Source organism: Jaculus jaculus, chromosome 9 (assembly GCF_020740685.1).
Source record: "Jaculus jaculus isolate mJacJac1 chromosome 9, mJacJac1.mat.Y.cur, whole genome shotgun sequence".
NCBI classification, from domain to species: Eukaryota; Metazoa; Chordata; class Mammalia; order Rodentia; family Dipodidae; genus Jaculus; species Jaculus jaculus.
This window is the reverse complement of record NC_059110.1, coordinates 132,692,374-132,714,339: the sequence shown is the minus strand read 5'-3', so window position 1 is coordinate 132,714,339 and position 21,966 is coordinate 132,692,374. Positions and strand designations below refer to the sequence as shown.

Here is a 21,966-nt window from a genome sequence, read left to right as displayed (position 1 = left end):
AAAGGGACTCCAAGGCTGGCCTGGAACTCACTGTGGTCCTCCTACCTCAGCCTCCTGAGTGCTGGGACTCACGATGTGCGGCAGCACTCCTGGATCCCTAATATTTGTGAGCTGGAGGGATGGCTTAGCGGTTAAGGCACTTGCCTGGAAAGCCAAAGGACCTAGGTTCAATGCTCCAGGACCCACGTAAGCCAGATGCATGAGGTGGAGCATGCAGTTTGTTTCTGCAGATGGAGGTCCTGGAGCGCCCTTCCTCCCTCCCTCTCTCTTAAATAAATGTGTGTGTGTGTGTGTATGGGCATGCATGCCAGAGTATACATGTGGAGTTTAGAGGACAACCTTGGGGTATTTGTCCTGTGGTTCTGCCTTCCTTTTGAGGCAGGGTATCTTGTTCTGCAGCTGTGTGGGGGTCACTGTGGCTGGCCCACAGCATCTGCATTCCTCTGCTTCCACGTTCCATTGCTGTGGGCGCGTTGAGTTCGCCTGGAGCTTCCTCTTCAACCTGGCTTGATGTGAGTGCTAGGGAGCTGAGCTCAGGCTGGCTGGCAGGCTTGCAAGCAAGCACTTTAACCACGGAGCCATTTCCCCAGCCCCTCAAATGGATACATTCTTTGTTCCCAAAAGTTATGTATCACACTGGATAGTCGGCATTGACTGTAAGGCAGAGATAGAAGTCAGCGCCTAATGCATGTGTCCATGACCCCAAAGAAGGGCACCTGGAGACTGTTATTCTCCTAGCTTATGTGGTAGTTGAGCTGGACAGATGGTTCTCTAATTTTCTTCCAAACAGAACCAGTCCTTGAGTTCTGATATAATCAACACATCCTTCCCTGCCCTTGTCTCTGGCTTCCTCATTACGTGACTCAGTAGTTTACCCTACCCTTAGGCTGGGGCTCTGGAAGGTGTGAAGGGAGCTTTAGCAGGGGGAGAGGGACCGAGAGGGACAGAGGTCATCAGTTCAGAGGCATTTGTCCCCGCTTTATGACTGGGGAAGCCGACAAGGGCCAGACAACATGCATGTCCTACTCAAGATAGCGAGCTGCTTTCAGAATATGCCCTCAAAAAAAAAAAAAAAGAAAGAAAGAAAGAAAGAAAAGAAAAGAAAAGAAAAGAAAAGAAAAGAAAAGAAAAGAAAAGAAAAGAAAAGAAAAGAAAAGAAAATGCCCTCCATTTCCCTGTTACCATTTCTCGGAAGGATGGCCCGAGATCCCGTTGCATGACTGACCACAGACTCTCAGCTGTGAACAACATCCTTTACTCTCCTGCCTCAGGCTGGTCTAGGCCTGGTTTGAGGAGCTCACTAAAGAGTCATTTCAGGGCTGGAGAGATGGCTTAGTGGTTAAGGCATTTGCCTGCAAAGCCAAAGGATCCCAGTTCGACTCTCCAGGACCCAAGGGGAGCACACGTCTGGAGTACATTTGCAGTGGCTGGAGGCCTTGGTGTGCCCATTCTCTCTCTCAAATAAATTTATATACATACATATACATATACATATATATATATATATATATATAAAATATACATACATACATATATATGTATGTATGTATATTTATTTATTTATTTAAGAAAGAGTAATTTCATTCTCCTGTTACAACTTTATTTTTCTCCATCTTTCATCTAAATCATTGAAATGTGTAACCGTGGACCATCCCTCACAGCCTGGTTTCACTGTAGAGGGGGGTCATTTAACTAACAGAAAGGGACATCTACATGCACCTCAGGAGGCAGAGGCAGGAGGATCTCTATGAGTTCGAGGCCACCCTGATACTACATAGTTCATTCCAGATCAGTCTGGGCTGGAGCAACACCCTACCTTGAAACACAAAAACAAAACAACCCCACCATACGTGTTGGGCTGGAAGGATGATTCAGCGGGTAAGGTGCTTGCCTGCAAAACTTTGTGACCTAGATTCCCTTCCCCAGAACCCACATTAGGCCAGACACACAAAGTGGCACATGTCATGTGCAGTGGTAGGAAGCCCTGGTGTACTCATTCTCGCGCTCTCTCTCTGCTTTGCAAATAAATAAATAAATATATTTTTAAAATATAAATAAGTAAATAAAAAGGGCATCTACCTGCAATGCATGGCCTCTTCCACGGATTCTCTGTGTGTGAATGGGGGCTGCTACATGTGTGTTCACAGCGTCATAGACGCAGACATGTATGGAGACCAGAGACTGACACTGGTGTCTTCCTCAGTGACTCTCTACCTTAATTCTTTCAGACGGCCTCTCTCCCTGAGCTCAGAACTCACCAACTGGGCTGCACCAGTTAACCAGTGAGCTCCAGACATGTTAGGGTTACAGGTTCGCTCTATCAGGTCTCACTTCAGGTAGGTTCTGGGGGTCTGAACACACTATGTAATTCAGGGTGGTCTCGAACTCACAGCAATCCACCTACCTCTGCCTCCCAAGTGCTGAACCTTCTCTAAGCCCCAGATTTTTTTTTTTAAGCTTCAAGGGAGGGAAAAACCCAAACCAACTACCCTGGAAAACAGCCAGTCTCCTTCAGTACCTTCCTTTGTGACTCGTGAAACTTCAGGAGGATCTGCCAGTTTTGAAGAACTGGCTAAACAGTCTGTCCTCTGGAGAAATGCTGTGGCATACTTCTTTGTTTACTGTATAATTAAGATTTTTCCCATAATCAAGTTAAACATACTTTTCCACTTCCTGAGCAAATGAAGTTTCCATTATAATTCTAAACACACAGCCACTCGCAATGATGAAAAAGGCTTTGATGTCTTGATCACTGGGGTAATGTTGACATCCAGACAACCCTGTAGAAAGTCCTCTTGCCTGGGTTTTGTTGTAAATAAGGGCAGGCTTAGGTCTAAGCAACAGGCTGGACCGTCACATCCAGACCTAGGGGATCCTGAGTGCAGACTTGCCATGTCTCTGGGTGACCGGGGTCTGAGCAGACACTTTGGTCTGGAGGCTTGTAGCCCCAGCACTGCCTCCCAAGGGAAAGGACAGTGTGGTATCCTCCTACTTGGGAATCTGGCATTGGGGAAGTTTTGTTTTTGGATATAGAACAGGAAATCTGGAGCCTGAGCCAGACATCAAAAAGAGGTATTTAGATTTAAAGGACTGGGAGATAAAGAGCTCAACCAGAGCACATTTGCAACAGGAAGAAGGATGACGGTGGTTGAAGGCATCCGCCACCCGTCCTGGAGGCCGACCTGTGCTCAGAATGACGGGTGGGCAGAGGGCGTGGGAATAGGGAGACGGAGCCAGGGGGTGGCAGCTTCACAACGTGCTCTGCAGGCCTGAAGGAGCGCACCTGGAGCCAGAGAGAGACCGTTCCAGAGCCCTAGTGACGGGAGAGATGGAAAGAAAAGCTAGCCTATTTCGGGGATGGAAAATAAAGCGAACTAGTGGGAACAAATGGCTTCCCTACGGAAGGCTAATTGCAGACCTTGACCCAACATTCAGAGGACCATGACTGTCCCTGTGCTCATCACATCTGCACCGCGGGCCTGGACGTGAGCATGCTCTGCAGTCCTCACCCTCTCCGGAGCTCGAAGTCCTAACTCCCAGTGGGAGCTTTAGAAGGAAGTTAGGCTTAGATAAGGTCATGAAGGCAGAGTCCCCGTGATGACATTAATGCCCTGATACAAACAGAGCAGAAAACGTGTTTTCTCTCCTGGCCATGTTTGGATATAGGGAGAAGCTGATCATTTGCAAACAAGGAAGAGAGCAGTTTCCTGTGTGTAATGGGCACAAATGCAGAGGCCAGAGGAAGACACTGACTGTCTTTGGTGACTCTCCCGCCTCACTCCCCTGAGACAGAATCTCTCACTGAACCTGCCCTGTTTTTTGGCCAAGCTAGTTGACTAGAGAGTTCTAAAGACCCTCCTGTCCCCTCCTGACTCACTGCTAGGGTTGCAGCCATGGGTTCCATGTTCCACTTTCTTTTGTTGTTGTTGTTGGTGGTGGTTTTTTGAAGTAGGGTCTCGCTCTAGCCCAGGCTGACCTGGAATTAACTGTGTAGTCTCAGGGTGGCCTCGAACTCACAGCGATCCTCCTACCTCTGCCTCCCGAGTGCTGAGATTAAAGGCATGCGCCACCACACCCAGCATGTTTCACATTAAAAAAATATATTTTATTCGTTTATTTATTTGAGAGAGAGAGAATCGGCATACCAGGGTCTCCCGCTACTGCAAACAAATTCCAGATGCATGTGCCACTTTGTGCATCTGGCTTACATGGGTCATGGGGAATTGAACCTGGGTCCTTTGGCTATGCAGGCAAGCACCTTAACCACTAAGCTATCTCTCCATCCTCATGTTCTACATTTTATGTGAATGCTGAGGATGGAACTCAGGTCCCCACGCTTGCACAGCAAGCACTCTTACCCCACTGGGCCATCTCCACAGCCCCAGTCTGTGGTATTTTTTTTTTACAGTGGCCAAGCTGGCTGACTAAGACAGAGTAGGTATCTGCAGGGGTGAGTTCTATTGTCCCTCAGGTTAGCTTAAATGTCACCTCACAGAAATCTTTCTATATTTTACCCAGAGAACATTTCTTTCTACATTCCTCTGTCCTGTAACGTTTATATATAACACAGATCTTCTTTGAAATACTGACACTTATGGATCCATCTGCTCCCACTTAATGCCCACCAAGTGCCTGTCCATGTCCCCTCCTGTGTCAATCCCGATCAAGGCAGGAGGTACTTGTCAGGGTTTCCCACTAACACTTGACAGCAGAACAAGTTCCCAAGTTAGCCACTTCCTGTCCCTTCTCCTCTCTTGGCCCACCAGGGTGCCTCTGTTGTCATAGACAAATTATCTTTTTAAAAAAATGTATTATTTATTTGCAAGGAGGAAGGGAGGAAGAGAGAGAGAGAAAGGGAGGGAGGGAGGGAGGGAGGAAGGGAGAAAGCGCACCAGGTCCTCTCGCCACAGCAGAAGGCGCTCCAGATGTATGTGCCACTCTGCATCTGGCTTTACGTGGGTACTGGGGAATTGAACCCGGCTCATCAGGCTTTGCAGGCAAGCACCTTACCTGATGAGCCATCACTCCACCAAAAGACTGATTATTCTAATTGGGTTCTTAAGGACCTGCTTAAGGACAGTTCTACCGAACGGCCTTCTCGAAAAGAGGGCTGCCGGATAAAAGACAAGACGACAATCTTTTATAGTAACTATTGTCCATGTAGTATTTAAGGGTGTGTGTGCGCGTGCGTGTGTGTCAGGGGAGGGATGGAGCCCAACTAGACAGCATGTAGCGCAGGTTTGTAGCAGCTGGGGAAGACTTTGGACTGCTGATCCTCCTGCCTCCACCTCTGAGCTCTGGGAGTACAGACACACACCACCACACCTGGTGCCCACAGCGCTGGGGACTGAATCCAGGACTGCGCATGCTAAGCAAGCGGTCTACCAACTGAGCCACTTCCCCAGCCCCCAGGGAATACGTCCTCCTATGGGAAGCTACCATTTCTCTGAAAACACACGCATAACTGACACCCTGTACTTTTACTTACTGAGGCTGACGCCCTCGCCTCCCCAGGGTCAGGCAGCGACGACCTCTACTCCTGCCTGTCTCCCTCACAGGGACTGAAACCCTGTCCCTGAAATCCAAGGCCTCAGTCCAGAGGCTGAGGCATGTCTGCTTGCTTGGATTCCCAGCCTCCTGGCCTCCGATCTGAACCTCAGCTGGCGGCTGGCCTTGGGCTCATCCAGGCCTTTGGAACAGATCTAGTGCTAGCTGAGTCTTCTCGGGGCTCCAGAAAACTCCAGGAACTTGCTGACAATTCGGAGGCTTTGTCTAAAATGTCCAGATTATTTGCCATCAGACTGTCACCCCCAAAAGGCAGAAAGGATGGCTCAGTGGTGGCGATGGTTTTTTAAATATTTTTACGTTTATTTACAAGGAAAGAGAGAGGGAATGTGGGGTGCTCCAGGGCTTCCAGCTGCTGCAAATGAACTCCAGATGCATGCTTCACCCTGTGCATCTGGCCCTATTGGGTACTGGGCAATAAAACCCAGGTCATTAGGCTTTGTAGGCAAATGCCTTAACTGCCGAGCCATCTCTCCAGCCCTAGCATAGTGCTTTGCACACATGGATGTCCCATAAATGACTGTTGACCTCATACTCAACGATGTAGCCCAAAAGACTGGAGAGAAAAAGAACTGGTGAAAAATAAGGCAGAATAATGAGAGACCACGTAAGAGAGAGTAAGCGATATTTTGGGTCAAACAGAATAGCATATATTATAAGCATGTATTATAACTAGAATGAACTTCCTCTGAAATGTTTTGTCTCCGAATGTTCTGGAACAGGAATAAAGTAATTTTTATACCTCTTTAAAAGTCTCATAAAAATTTCTCTTCTCAGGGCTGGAGGGATGGCTTGGCAGTTAAGGTGTTTGCCTGCAAAGCCAAAGGAACCAGGTTCGATTCCCCAGGACCCACGTTAGCCAAGAGCACAAGGGGATGCACGCATCTGGAGTTCGTCAGCAGTGGCTGGAGGCCCTGGCACACCCATTCTCTCCCTCACTCCCTCTTTCTCTGTCACATAAATAAGTAATATTTTTTAAAAATTTAAAAAATTCTCTTTCAGATGGCAGCGACTACTGTGTAGACTCAAAACACCTCAGTGTGCTGAGAAGAAGTGACTGTGGAGTGTTTAGAATTAAATGAGGCATCTCCACCACATGCTCCTAGGCTCAGGTCCCATTGCAGAAGAAGAGGGGGCAGAAGGAATGAAAGAGGCAAAGGAAGGGGAGAAGTATTTTGAAATGCTGTCTTCCAGATACCAAGTGGCTGTTGCATACATGACCTCAGGGTGGTTGATGCTGCCTATAAGACCTGCGTTACATGAGGTAACAAAACTGAAGACCCCCCCCCTTGCAATGACTGACTGAGGCTCTCACATCTACACCCTGCAAAGCTAGGGGGAATACCATAATCCCACTGTGGGGGGCCCTCAGTGGAATGGGGGCAGGGAGGATGGAAATGATAACACTAACATGTGGTTTTCATACAACTTCCTACCTAATAAAAAAAATTTACATAGGAAAAACATGGCATCATACTAGAAGAGGGATTACCTGGAAAGAACTGCCTTGGGATGGCGAGGCCCGATGGGATAGCATCCGAGTCATGTTTCCTGTCTGCTTCCAGAACCCCCGCCCTGAATACACCATGACAGCTAATAGTGACTGTCAACTTGACAGGCTCTACGATCGCTGACGAGACAAGCCTCTGTGCATGTCTGTGAGGGAGTTTCTAGATCATGCTCACTGAGGTGGGAAGCACCATCCCCAGGGGTTGGGGCCCCCAGAATGGGCTCAGCACGAGAATTCATCTCTCTCTGCACCCTAACTGGGTGCCGCAGACCAGCTGCCTCACGCTCCTCCTGCCTTGTCAGCCCAGATGGACTGTGCCCTCAAACTGTGAGCAAAATAAATCTTTTCTTCCTTCAGCTGCCTTTGCCAGACGTTTGGTCATAGCTATGAGCACAGCAATGAATGCATACAGATTCTTTAGAAATGACCACAGTAAGTACGGCTCAGCCTTTGATTCCCTGTTACCTGTTACGTGGGCATTTCATGCACCATCACGAGCTTATAGAGAATGAGTGATGTTGGTTTTGGGTCAAATCAAGGTGACTTCATTCCAAGGCTCACCAGGCAAACAGCTGCCTTTGTGTAGTTATCCAGACAAGAAATCCTCTTGTCCGCATAACTATTGATTCTACTGCAAATCAAAAGTCCAGGCACAAGCTGTCAGGGAAGTGGGGAGAAGGAGAAGATCAGATGTCTCTAAAATAAAACAACTCCCTTGACAATTAGTGCCTCCCAGTGTCAAAACCAGAGTCAAGTCTGCCTTGAAGAGAAATAAGATCTGTTCCCCCCACTTCCAGACAGTGTCCATTGTAGAGAGCGCAGTTCCCAACACCCCAGAGCCCACAACAAAGAACACATGTTGAACATTAACCTCGGGCCCAGCATTTCAAGAAGCAAGTGGGGCATGGTGGTGCACACCTCCAGTTCCAACACTGGGGCTACACAGTGAGTTCCAGGCCATCCTGGGCTAAAATGAGCCCATGATTTCAACAAGTTATTTAATACAATATCATATCACCTTTATGAGATAATTGTTACATTTTCCTAACTTAGATGGAGGCTTAAAGGGAGGTCATTGGCAGGTATAGGAGGCAGGCTACAACCAATCCCAAAGTCTACCTTTGATGATTATCCAATGGCCAGAGCAATGGAACCAGGAGCAGGGCTGCTGGGGAACGACCAAGTTGTCAGCTGTCCGCAAACCATGAGCTGGCAGTTTCCCATGCCACAGTGCTGGGGTTGGCACACTAGCCTGGGTGAATACAAGCATGCTCACTGTCTATGACTGCTCTGGCAGTGTCAGATACTATACTGACCCTTTAATGAAAGTGTTTTCCAGCCCTGGTGTTTGATCATTGAATCCTTCTGCTAATAGTTCTAGGAAGGAGGGACCTGGGCCAGTTCTAAGAAATAAGAAAACATGTTCAGAAAAGTTAAGCTACGTGTTGTAAAAACAGTGGTTCCTTGACTTTTAAGTTTGGATTTTGTTATAGAGTGACTGCTTCTTTTATATATATACATGTACAGGCTAGAGGGATGGCTTAGCAGTTAAGACATTTGCCTGCAAAGCAAAAGGACCTAGGTTCAATTACCCAGGACCCATGTTAGCCAGATGCACAAGGGGGCACATGCATCTGGAGTTCGTTTGCAGTAGCTGGAGGCCCTGGCACTCCCATCCTCTCTCTCTCCCCTCCCCTTTATCTTTCAAATAAATAAGTAAAAATAAAATTAATATATATATATATATATTTAAATTTACTTATTTGAGAGATAGAAAGAGAGAGAGACAGAAAGAGAGAGAGAGCAAAAGAGCGAGCAATCATGGGCATGCCAGGGCCTCCAGCCACTGCAAACTAACTACAGATGTGTGTGCTACCTTGTGCATCTGGCTGATATGGATCCTGGAGAATCAAACCTGGGTCCTTTGGCTCTGAAGGCTAGCACTTTAACAGCTAGGCCATCTCTCCAGCTACTTTTATTTTTAAAGTTAGGAGTGTGAGATAAAATAAATACTCTATGTTCCTATCAATTTATAAAAGAAAAGACACTTAATATGCAAGTCCTTCAGATGAAACTAATTTTATGGAAAACTTTGAATATTCTCTCCCCTTTTTTTCCATTCTGTAGAGAACAGGTGAGAACAAGGTCATGGGCCAGCATGAGTCCAAGAACTGGAACTTGGGGCTTATGTGCTAAAGAACTCTTCCAAAAAGAGATAAACCAGAAACCAGAGAACACCCGGTCTATCTGACTCCACAGCCCATGAAGTTACATCTCTCTCTCTCTCTGCCATCTATCTATCTATCTATCTATCTATCTATCTAATCACAAGTACCTTCTTGTTGCTGGGACAAAACATCTGACCAGAAGCAGCATATGAAAGCAAAGGGTTTATTTCAGCTTTCAGTCTCCAGGGTAAATTTCTTCATGGCATGGCAGAGCAGAGGCTGGGCATCCCATCCTACCACAGCAGTGGCAGGGTAGCAGCAAGAGCTAGAGTTCTGTCAAGGGTGGGCATGGTCCTTGACACCCTAAAGATAGATTGCCCCTAAGGAACACACCTCCTCCAGCAATCCTCCATCTCCCCAAAAGCCACCAGCTGGGGATTATGAGTTTTAAACACACACACACACACACACACACACACACACACACACACACACGGAGAGAGAAAGCGAGCTATGGGAGACATTTCACATTCAAAACACCACATTATCTCTCATGCATCCATTCTCTCATTCCACAATGACTTATTGAGCACTTACTAGATGTTATGCTTACATCAAGGACATGATTAATCATTCCCCTCCATGTCCTTCACTGTCTCTCTTTCCTTTGGACAGTTTTTATTTATTTATTTTTTTTATTTTTTTGGTGGTGGTGGTTCTAAGGCAGGCTCTCACTCCAGCCCAGGCTGACCTGGAACTCACTCTGTAGTCCCAGCCTGGCCTCAAACTCGATCCCCCTACCTCTGCCTCCCCAGTGCTGGGGTTAAAGGTGTAAATCACCACTCTTGGCCAGCTTTTATCAGTTAACCATTTTTTTCCTCTCACTTAGGGGCTGCTGAGAAAAATGATCCAAGTGAAAAGAACAACACCATAATGATATTATGGGACCTGTCCCTTAGAACAGCAATAAATTAAATGATTTAATCAAACCATAGACATGGACCACTTGAGCACTGGTAATGGTTTGCCAATATATCTTCCCAATTTTGTGATCTTCCAAAACATCTCTCTCTCCTCCAAGAATTCAAATAGCCTGTAATGCCTTTAATATCATAATGCTGAATGCTGTTCAATTACAGTAAACTATCACCAAAGAAGCAGTCAAGTTATTGAAGAATTACAAACAAAAGCTAATTACACAAAGTGACTACCAAGGCACTATGTATTAACATTAATATCCTTTTAAAAATTGGAATAGTCAAATTATTGCATTAGATATGACTATATAATAGTCCATTATGAATTATTCCTCTTTATTAAAATTACTACCTTGGTAGTCAAATATAAGGAGCATTCCAATTAATCCACCAATCATAGAATATTTTAAAAAATAAAATGACACTTACTGTGTATTCTGATTCCAGATGTTCACATGGAGGAGATGGAAAAGAGAGAGAGGGAGACAATGATGAATTAGGCCAGTTACATATAACACAAACCACAGAACTAACAAACATGGGTGAGTCATAATTATTAAAAATGTACTAGGGCTGGAAAGATGGCTTAGCAGTTAAGGCACTTGCCTACAAAGCCATAGGACCGAGGTTCAACTCCCCAGAACCCATGTAAGCCAGATGCGCATAGTGACACATGCATCTGGACTTTGTTTGCAGTGGCTAGAGGCCCTAGCATGCCCTTTCTCTCTCCCCTGCCCCCATTCTCTCTCTCTCTCTAACAAAAATAAAAACTATTTAAAAAAACAAAAACAAAAACATGTGGGCTGGAGAGATGCTTTAGCGGTTAAGCGCTTGTCTGTGAAGCCTAAGGACCCTGGTTTGAGGCTTGATTTCCCCAGGACACACGTTAGCCATATGCACAAGGTGATTCATGCATCTGGAGTTCATCTGCAGTGGCTAGAGGCCCTGGCGCGCCCATTCTCTCTCTCTCTCTCTCCCTCTTTCTCTCTCTGTCTGTCGCTCTCAAATATGTAAATAAAAATAAACAAAAAACTTAGAAAAAACAAACATGTTAAGGAAACTTTCCAAAACTTAGATCTCCACAAGAACTGAGGGCTTCCATGCTGGCTCTGAAACTCTTTTACATGCTTCTGTGGTTTACCAGATAAGGGCAGTAACAGAAGATTCAATTACCCTATAGGTTTGTGGCTAATTAAATCCTAAGAGTTGGCATTATAAAAACAGGAATTAAGGAATTATAATTGCAGTAGAGCATTTCAATAACCACAAAAGAAACCTTTTATGCAGAAAAGTGGCTTTTATAACTAATATAAAGAGCTTGTTATGATGTTGAAGGGGGAATTTTAGATTTCTTAAAATATTTAAATATTTATTTAAGAGAGAGAGGGTTATCTGTGGCAAGCACTTGAAGTCCCTGCCCTGAGGAGGTGTAGACTGGGAATCCCTGGGGCTCGCTGACTCCGTAGCTAGTCTAAACAACTGGTGAGCTCCAGGCCCAGCAAGAAACCCTGTCTTTCTGAGTAAGCTGGAGGGAGACAAGAAGGAGGCTATAGAACAAATGAGCCAAAGTAAAGAACTTGTTTGTGAACAAATCATAGGGAAATATAAGTTAAAGAAAAAAAAAATATCTCTAGCAATGTCCCTTCCAAGCTCTTCCTTCCTTCTCTATGGCTCCCTCAAGGCCCAGTGGGGACAACCAGGCCCACCTTAGTAAAATCCCGTCACTGCTATGTCCCTGCATTTACTCCGTGTGGCAAGCCTGCAGTACCTAGGACTTACCTGTAATTGTGTAGGGATAATAGTTCCAAGCCTTTTCGGTCACATAAAATATTTTTGGGACAACAGCTCTAGCCCAGCTAGGAAGTTTGCTAAGGGGAAAGAAAAAAGAGAGAGAGAGAGAAAGGTTAATTAGAGTCTACTCAGCACCTCACTTCAACTTTCCAGACCTACTGAGGCACCTCTTCTCTTTCTGACCATCCCTCCCCCACCACTCTGGTCGACAGTTAAATCATTTCCTGTACATAGTCAAGTGTTTTCAAAATACGTGAAAGTGAAACGTGACAGCCTGGCTTGGAAGACTCCTAGATGGTAAGCCTCTTTGATTGGATGTGAGAATTTGAGAGTGAGATGTGCCATGGTCAGAGGGCTTGGCCAACCTGGCATTTTCCTCCTAGGGGTGATATGATAGAAGTGGCATAAAAGGGTATTAATTACAAATAGGGTGGAGACAGGGGCAAACGGCAGAGACAGGATTCAGCCTAAATACTTACACAAATGGCCTTTTGAAAATGGGCAAAGGCCACAATGAGTAGAAACTTGGTGTGGTGGTTTGAATGTTAAATGTCTCCCATAGTCTCGTGTGTTTGTGATCAAGCCTCCTAGTTAATCCCCAGCTGACGGAGCCTTTGGGAGGTGGAGGAGGTGGATCACTGGGAGTGTGCCCTGAGGTTCACTCATCCAGCCCCCCTGGGTGTTCCGGGCTCACTGTACTTCTTCCATGCTGAGATGAGACTGTGTGAGCCAGCTTCCTGCTCCTGCCGTGTTTCCCCACCATGATGAAGCTTCCTCTCGAAACTGTAAGGTCAGATGGCTTAGCGGTTAAGCGCTTGCCTGTAAAGCCTAAGGACCCGGGTTTGAGGCTTGATTCCCTAGGACCCACGTTAGCCAGATGCACAAAGGGGGCGCATGCATCTGGAGTTCGTTTGCAGTGGCTGGAGGCCCTGATACGCCCTCTCTCTCTCTTTCTCTCTGCCTCTTTCTCTCTCTGCCTGTCGCTCTAAAATAAATAAATTAAAAAAAAAAACACCTTTCCTTGCGCACACTGCTGCTTCCGCAGGTATTCTGTCCCAACAACAAGAAGGTCACTGCTGCGCTCAGCCATGAGCAGAGGAACACAGACCAGCTCTTTGATAACGAAAGAGAACTGACTTGGCTGTGACTTGACCTCCAATAGCTCTGAACAGGATCTTAACTGGGAATAGAGTGGATGGTGGTTTGAATGAACGTCCCCTGATAGGTCCAGGGGTTTCATTGGCACATCGCTGTGGGTGGATCCTAAGGTCCAGCCCGAAGGTGTGGGGGTGCATCTGCAATTCCAGTGGGTGGTTGCTGCCGGCCGGGCGTGGGCCAGCTTCTTCTGCTCTGTAAGTGTCAGTAAATCCTGTTTCTCCCCAGCTTGTGCCTGGTTTGGAGGTTCACCCCAGCAACCTGAAGCTGACGGCCGCAGGGCCTGACAAAGGATATGAAGATGACCTAGGGCGGGCCTTCGCTGACATCCTTACCAATGAGAGAGGGTGTCTGCGACTCCAGAGACCCAGGAACATCGCCAAGGATGGCTCCAGACACCAGAGGCTGGGAGACAGGGGATGGACCGACACTTGGGGCACCCCGCCTTTCTCACTTCCGCTTCTCAGAGCTACGCGAGGGTAAGGAATACGAAGTACTAAGCCAATGTCTTAGCAAGCTACCTAGTTGGGCAATTTGTTGTGTTGACCCTAAAAAACAAGCCCAGGGGCGGAGCCACTCTTCTGGAGCCCGGCCACGGGCAGACGCTCGCAAAGCACAAATCCTCGAGGGCGAGCTGGGGAAATGTGGTAAAAGTGGGTAAAGTGCTTGCTGTCCAAGTCTGGAGGCCTTAGTTTGGACCCCCCAGCACCCAGGTAAGGACATGTGGTGTCATGGGCAGTACCTGAAGCCCCCGTGTTTGGGAGGCGGAGACAGGGAAACTCTAGGGCTCCTGGCCAGTCAGTCCGGCCGAATGGGTGAGCCTTCATTTTCTGTGCGAGACCTTGTCTCAAAGACTAAGGTGGAGAACAACTGAGGAAGAGCCTTGACATTGACCTTTGCCCTCTACATGCATGTGCACACAGGTTGTAAATGTGCACCTGCACACACATGCACAGTCCCACACATACAAACATACACACACATATGCATGTGCACACACCACAAACCCACAAAAAATTCTGAAAAGACACTAAGTCCTTTGGTCATTTACAAACCAAATACTAATTGGATTTTGTCTTCCTTCAGAGGCAAACCCCACGGTACAGTGCCTTCTTTAAATATCCCTAGTCATAGGTAAGAAACAGATCAGATTATCTAGCTCCTAAAAACACATCTGAATGGGGCTGGAGAGATGGCTTAGTGGTTAAGGCGTGTGCCTGCAAAGCCAAAGGATCCAAGCTCAATTCCCCAGGACCCACTTTAGCCAGATGCACAAGGGGCACATGTGTCTGGAGTTCGTTTGCAGTGGCCAGAGGCCTTGGCATGCCCACTCTCTCTCTATCTGTCTCTCTTCTCCTTATCTCTCTCTGCTTGCTAATAACTAAATAAAATTTTTAAAAGTGCATCTGAGTGATTTGATCCTGCCCCACCTCAGCACGATCACAGGGTTTCCTGTCTTTCCAGAGCCTGCTGTTCCACCTCTTCTGAGACGAGGGTGCTAATGTCTAGTGTGATCCAGGGAGGTGAGCTCTTGGCTCCTTAAGGATGCACGTTGGCAACCAAGGGCATCAAGAAGCAGTTTGGAAACTGAAGCTGCCAGCTCCAAGAGAAGGAGTGATCCCAGTCAACCTGGCTGGATGTAGAATCACCATGGAAACACAGAAAGAGTTAACTGAGGAGGGAAGACCCACCCTGAATGTGAGTGGAACTATCTCCTGGGCTTAGGGTCCTGGGCTGAATAAGAAGGAGAAAGCGAGCTGAGCACCAGCATTGGTCTCCCCTCTGTTTCCTGTCTATGAATGCCATGTGACCAGCTGACTCACTCTCCTGCCACCAGGCCCCCCTAGGATGGACTGTCCTCTCAAACCGTGAACAAAAATAGCTGGGTGCGGTGACGCACACCTTTAATCCCAGCACTTGGGAGACAGAGGTAGGAGGATCCACCAAGAGTTCGAGGCCATCCTGAAACTACAGAGTGAATTCCAGGTCAGCTTCGGCTAGAGTGAGACCCTGCCTTGGAAAACACAACCAAAAAGTAAATAAAGAAACCATTCCTCTCTTAGGTTCTTTTTGGTCAGGTATTTTTTTCCACAGTTATGAGAAAAGCAATAGACCATGCCCTACATCCCAGCCCCTTTCTGATGTGGAATATAAATGACAAGCAGAATCAGTAAAATACTGTGTGGCTTCACAAAGTGTTTCTCTTCTTTCTTTTAAAAAAATTATTTTTATTTATTTAGTTAGTTTTTCGAGGTAGGGTCTCACTCTAGTCCAGGCTGACCTGGAATTCACTATGTAGTCTCAGGGTGGCCTAGAACTCACAGCAATCCTCCCACCTCTGCCTCCTGAGTGTTGGGATGGAAGGCATGCGCCACCACACCCAACAAAAATATTTATTTTTATATTTTATTTATTTACTGGAGAGAGAGACAGAGAGAATGAGTACACTAGGGCCTCCAGCCACTGCAAACAAACTCCAGATGCATGTGTCTACCTTGTGTATCTGGCTTACGTAGGAACTGGAGAATCGAACCTGGGTCCTTAGGCTTTGCAGGCGAGTGCCTTAACTGCTAAGCCATCTCTCCAGCACGTGTTTCTCTTAGTTCTGAGAGTATCCAGGCCCCAGCTTTTGAAGAGACAAATGCATGTTTTCAATAGCTGGCTGGACCCCACCCAAAGTTCTGAGCTGTTAATCAAGGTCCAAGCAAATGGGAAACTCTAAACTGGGTGAGCCAGGGTCCACGGCCTTTGTTCTCAGGTGGGCTGTGAAGAGGAAGCCTAAGTTATCTTAAAATTCACATACACGGACTTGAGAGATAGCTCAGTGGTTAAGGCACTTGCCTGCAAATGCTAACGACCTGGGTTAGATTTCTCAGGACCCACGTAAAGCACAAAGGGGTGCATGCATCTGGAGTACGTTTGCAGAGGCTGCAGGTCCTGGCATACCTATTCTCCCCTTCTCTCCTTTCTGTCTCTCTGTTTGCAAATAAGTAAATAATTTTAAAAGGGGGCTGGAGAGATGCCTTAATGGTGAGACCACTTGGCTGCAAAGCCTAAGGACCTAGGTTCCATTCCCTAGTACCCACGTAAGCCAAGGGCACAAGGGGGCACATTCACCTGGAGCTTGTTTACAGTGGCTGGAGGCCCTGGTGTGCCCATTCTCTCTCTTATAACTAACTAGCTAACGAAACAAACAAACAATAAATAAAAGTCACATAACACTTCTGAATGCTGTTCAAATACAGACGTTCTCACCCCTATAAAAACTGTCTCCACAGCAACTGCTCATTTTCTTTGCCTTAGCATTGCTCAAAGCACAGGGCTGCTCCCTGACAAGGGCTTTAGGGTTCGGGCTGATGACTGATTCCATCAGCCTCTGACGCCCGCCCGAGTGCACCTGAGGTTGACGAGGGGGGGGGGGTCCCCGGGCCTTCCTGCAGACAATGAGTACAAGACGAACTTCCCCTGGGGGACTTCCTGTGTGTGCCTACGCCCCGCAGCAACATGCCAATGGACAGCGGAGGGAAATGTGGAATCTCGTCACAGGCATGGGTTTTTCTGATGTTTTTAATGGTCTGAAACAGGATGGGAGACTTTGTTCAATTTAAGCAAAGCTTTGTTCAGCTTAGACAAACTGCAGACTCTCCCTGTAGCCGCAGAGCTCACTCTCCACTGCCCATCTCTATTTCATGTCTCCTGAAAGCTGCTGGCCTTCTCCTATGTCCACTGTGGGGACCAATCCCTCTTCTCATTCCCTACAGTACTTTAAAAGCCTCTTAGCAGAACTATTTCCCTAAGTAACAATCATTTTCGGGAAGAGAGATGAAAACCAGTGGCAATTTTCCACTCACATCAAGACTTCCTATTCTACAAGGTTTTCTTTTTTTTCCCCCCTTCTGTTTCATCCAACAACACATGCAGGATAACAGTGGCCTTTTTCAACGAGAGGCACAATCAGTTAGTCAAGGTGGTGGCTATGATTTTACCTTTACCATTTACCGGGTCAAGTGCAGGAGTTGGTGGTGGCAACAAGTCCCTTGATGTCGTATTTCTGCTTGTTAAATGTCTCCCACCAGAGACGGAAGCATCTAAGTTTGATCCCCAAGATGGTGATGGTGGGAGATGAGACCTTTTGGAGATGGGGCCTCGTGGGAGCAAGTGAGGTTATTAAGGGTGAGCCTTTTGAAGCACCCTGGCCCTCTCTCACCTTGTGTGTGTGTGTGTGTGTGTGTGCGCGCGCGCGTGCATGCATGCACACTTACGTATGTGTGGGTACATGTATGTGTGTGCACTTCAAGGCCAGCAGTGGACGTTGGGCATCAAGCCCTCTCCACCTATGACCCTAGGTAACCCGCTGCACTCATGGGGTGGAGGGGTTCTCGTGCTCAACCCACTGAGCCACCTCCTCCTCCGCCTCTTCTTCTTTTTTTTTTTAATACGTTTTTGTTTTAGTTTATTTATTTGAGAGCAACAGACACAGAGAGAAAGAGGCAGATAGAGAATGGGCACGCCAGGGCCTCCAGCCACTTGCCAACGAACTCCAGATGCGTGCGCCCCCTTGTGCATCTGGCTAACGTGGGTCCTGGGGAATCGAGCCTCGAACCGGTGTCCTTAGGCTTCACAGGCAAGCGCTTAACCGCTAAACCATCTCTCCAGCCCTCCCCAACTCTTCTTTTTCCACACTTGGTTCCTGGCCACCAAGCTAGTAGTTTGTCCTGCCGTGTGCCTTCCCCTGGCGCACGGACACCTGCCCCCCCCCACCAGATGCCTACAACGCTGGCTCTAGCCAGCATGTGCTGGAACCGATGACTGTGGGAGGCGCAATGAAGACTGGAAGCCCATTACCTCAGGTGTTCGAGGAGACCGATGGGAAGCGGACTACCACAATGCTACTCAGGAACTGCGAGAACCACGAGCCGATCTTCTTTCAGCCCCCAGCTTCCCCAGAGCACATCTTTATTTCAATCATGTTTGTCTCAGAAAGTCAAGTTTATCCCCCCCCCCCCCCCCCCCCCCCCCCCGCCGGCCGCAGCAATGAGTCAGCAGGACCTGCAAAGGAGATTAAATCAGTCCTCACTGCTGCTGTCACCGCCATGATGTCTACTGTCAAGATTTCAAGACGAAGTCTGTCACTCAAACACGCTACGAGGTGTCTCACAACAGCCTGTCTCTTCTAGAGAGACAGTGAGTTTGAATCGGGTCCTGGGTCCACGCAAGGGCTAGGACAGACCTCCCACTGGCCCACCCCACTAACACTCTGGCTTTCGGAACACTTGACTGGGATGTGAAAATGTGAGAATATGGGGTGATAATGCACATGGTCCACACTCCCTAGAAGCTGTTGTCAGTATCCCCAAATGCCTGCTGTCTTACTTAAAAAAAAAAAAACCAAAAAAACCTGATGACATCGTCAGCCTGAGACATTTCTGGTTTTAGAACTGAAATTCCCCAAATTATCCTTTAGTCTCAAGAAAACTGTTGATGATGATTACCCTGCACATTCAGAGGTCTTCCTCAATCGCTCTCCATCTATTCCCTCCCTCCCCCGCCCCCGAGGTAGGGTCTCACTCTAGCCCAGGCTGCCCTGGAATTCACTGTGTAGTCTCAGGGTGGGCTTGAACTCACAGCAATCCTCCTACCTCTGCCTCCCAAGTGCTGGGATTAAAGGTGTGAGCCATCATGCCTGACTCCTATTTTTTAATTAAATTTAATTATTTATTTGAGAGAGAAAGTGGGAGAGAGAGAGAGAGAGAGAGAGAGAGAGAGAGGGCCCACCAGGACCTCTAGCCATTGTAAATGAATTCTAGACACACGTGCCACCTTGTACATCTGGCTTATGTGGGTCCTTGGGAATCGAGCCTCACACCGGGGTCCTTAGGCTTCACAGGCAAGCACCTTAACTGCTAAGCTGTCTTTCCAGCCCCCATCTCCACCATATTACTTTTATTTTTATTTTTTAAATATTGTACTTATTTATTCAAGCCAGGTGTGGTGGCACACGTCTTTAATCCCAGCATTCAGGAGGCAGAGGTAGGAGGATCACTGTGAGTTCAAGGCCACCCTGAGACTACACAGTGAATTCCAGGTCAGCCTGGGCTAGAGTGAGATCCTACCTCAAAAAAAAATTGTATTTATTTATTTGAGAGAGAAAGAGGCATATAGAGAGAATGGGCACACCAGGGCTTCCAGCCACTACAAATAAACTCCAGATGCATGCACCACCTTTGCATCTGGCTTATGTGGGCACTGGCAAATTGAACCTGGGACCTCAAGCTTTGCAGGCCAAGCCACCTCTCCTGCCCTACCCTATTTAAAATGTTTTTTTTTTTTAAAGTTTAATTTAATTTAATTTATTTTTATTTTTAAAAAACATTTTCTTTTTCTTTATTTATTTGAGAGAGAAAGAGAGAGAAATAGGCAGAGAGAGAGAGAGAATGGGCATGCCAGGGTCTCTAGCTGTTGCAAAAGGACTCCAGATGTGTGTGCCCTTTGTACAGCCTGCTTATGTGGGTTCTGGGGAGTCGGACCTTGGTCCTTAGGCCTTCCAGGCAAGAGCCTTAACTGCTGAGCCATCTCTGCAGCCCTCCACCCTATTTTTGAGGCAGGATCTGAACCTGGAGCTCACCGATTAGACTAGACTCGGGGAGCGTCTTGTCTCTGTGCCCCTGGTGCTGGGATTGCACCTGGGCGTCCGTGCGGCCGGCTGTTATGCAGGGGCTGGGGTCTGAACTCAGGTCCTCACGCTGGTGCGGCAGCCCTCTACCCCATCCCACAACATCTGGCAGTGCCTTGGAGACAGGACAGCTTCATGTGACACAGGTCTGATCAGCCTGAAAGGACGTTGTTAACAAGGCTAGAAGACCGGAACCACCATCACCCCTCATCTCCTGCAGGGTTCCCTAAACCACCACGACTCTAATGAAGGTAGCTCTGAGCTCGCCTCGCATGCAAGGCTCTCGCCTGCTTCACGGAGCTTGTGGGGCAGAACCCGAAACCTGTTCCTCCATTGGAAGCTCCTGGGTCTTTCCAGTGCAGATTACCTAACCTCACAGTGGATTTCTTCCAGGATGTACTGAACCTCACCAGGCCAAAGATGCTCTCAATAGAGTTGAATTTTATGTTCTCATCTGGGGTCAGAAATGCAGCAGTTGGGCTGGATAAATGGTTTAGTGGTTAAGTCGCTTGCTTGCAAAGCCTAAGGACCCAGGTTTGATTCTCTAGATCCCACATAAGCCACATGCACATGGTGGCGCATGCGTCTGGAGTTCGTTTGTAGTGGCTAGAGGCCCTGGCGTGCCCATGCTCATTCACTCACTAATAAACAAAAATAAATAAATAAATAAATAAATAAATAAATAAATAACGAATCCATTTAAAGAAAGAAAGGTGGCAGGTTTTTGTTTTTATTTTGGTTTTTCGCCATAGGGTCTCACTCTAGCCCAGGCCGACCTGGAACTCACTACGGAGCCTCAGGGTGGTCTTGAACTCACAGCAATCCTCCTATCTCTGCCTCCCGAGTGCTGGGATTAAAGGTGTGCGCCGCCACATCCAGCTAACGTGGCAATTTTAACTGGAAATAATCTGAGATTTACACATTCCCAGCACAGAGGCCAGGCCGGGGGCTTTCTCCTCAAAAGCACACCTAACCCTTGTCACTGGGGTCAGGCTGTAACGACAGCAGCTTACTTTAAGTTGCAAGCCGGCTCTCCTTGGGCCGCCCCGCCCTCACCTCTACCAATGACCTTGTCTCCCTCTTGTCCAGGAGTAATATTCTGACCTCCTGTTTCCCTTGTGCTGAAACGTGGCAGGTGATGATGATTTGATAGTGCTCAGTGGCTCCTACCCAGGGGTACACGCAGGGGCTTTGGGGTCTCCAGGTTTCGTATCCAGAGCGCCCATCCACTCCCTTACTCTTCTAAACAGCTGAACTGGGAGGTCTTTCTGCTACACTCTTTGTGTGTGCACGCGAACGTGTATGTAATGTACATGTGGAGGCCAAAGGATGACGTCAGTGCCTTCCTTGGCGGCTCTTCACTGTCTGTACTGAGACAGGGGCTCTCGTCTGAGCCCCGAAGCTGGATGACTCAGCTGGTCTAGCTAAGCAGGGATTCCCTATCTCCGCCTCCCGGGCTGGGATTGCAGGTAGGCTGTCACATGTCCCCGGCATTTACGTGGGTGCTGAGGATTTGAACTCTGGTCCTCAGCCTTGCAGGGCAAGTGCTTTATCCACTGAGCCATCTTCTCAGCCCTCCACTGCGCTCTTTGTGTGGTTGTTGATGTGTCAGCAAGCATAGAGGAGGATAGTTTCTCAACCAGAGCTCTCCCTGTGGGAGGCAGGTCTGCCTGGACTTCGCCTACTAGACGTGTCCAGAGCATGAGTTCAATGAAGTTAGACGTGAACTCCGCCACTCTCTCCAGTTAAAGAGACTGTGTCAGATGGAGGGGAAGGGGCTTGCCTGCTCCAGTCTCTTGCTTGTGTGGTCAGCAGGCTGGAGCTCCCAGTCACCCACATCAACAGCACCTTTAGGGATGAGGCCACCCTGACACTACAGAGTGAGTTCCAGGTCAGCCTGGGCTAGAGTGAGAACCTACCTCAAAAAAAAAAAAGGCAAGGGGGCGGGGGGGGGGGGGGCTGGAGAGATATCTTAGCAGTTGAGGCACTTGCTTGCAAAGCCAAAGGACCCAGGTTTGAGTTCCCTGGACCACATAAGCCAGATGAGCAAGGTACCATATTTGTCTGGAATTCATTTATAGCCACTGAAGGCCCTGCATACTCATTTCTCTATCTGCCTCTTTCTCT

General features: G+C 47.7%; 1 protein-coding gene across 2 annotated transcripts in view; it reads right to left on the bottom strand.

The window, feature by feature from the left end:
* The window catches only part of Pitpnc1 (phosphatidylinositol transfer protein cytoplasmic 1), a 334,848-nt gene that overhangs the window by 143,412 nt on the left and 169,470 nt on the right, over positions 1-21,966 (bottom strand). For both annotated transcript variants that reach the window (XM_045158271.1, XM_004655123.3), the window contains exons 3-4: positions 12,000-12,088; positions 10,650-10,657 (exon numbers count right to left, since the gene is read on the bottom strand). In XM_045158271.1, coding sequence (XP_045014206.1) covers positions 10,650-10,657; positions 12,000-12,088 — 97 coding nt within the window. The remainder of the gene's footprint in view (positions 1-10,649; positions 10,658-11,999; positions 12,089-21,966) is intronic.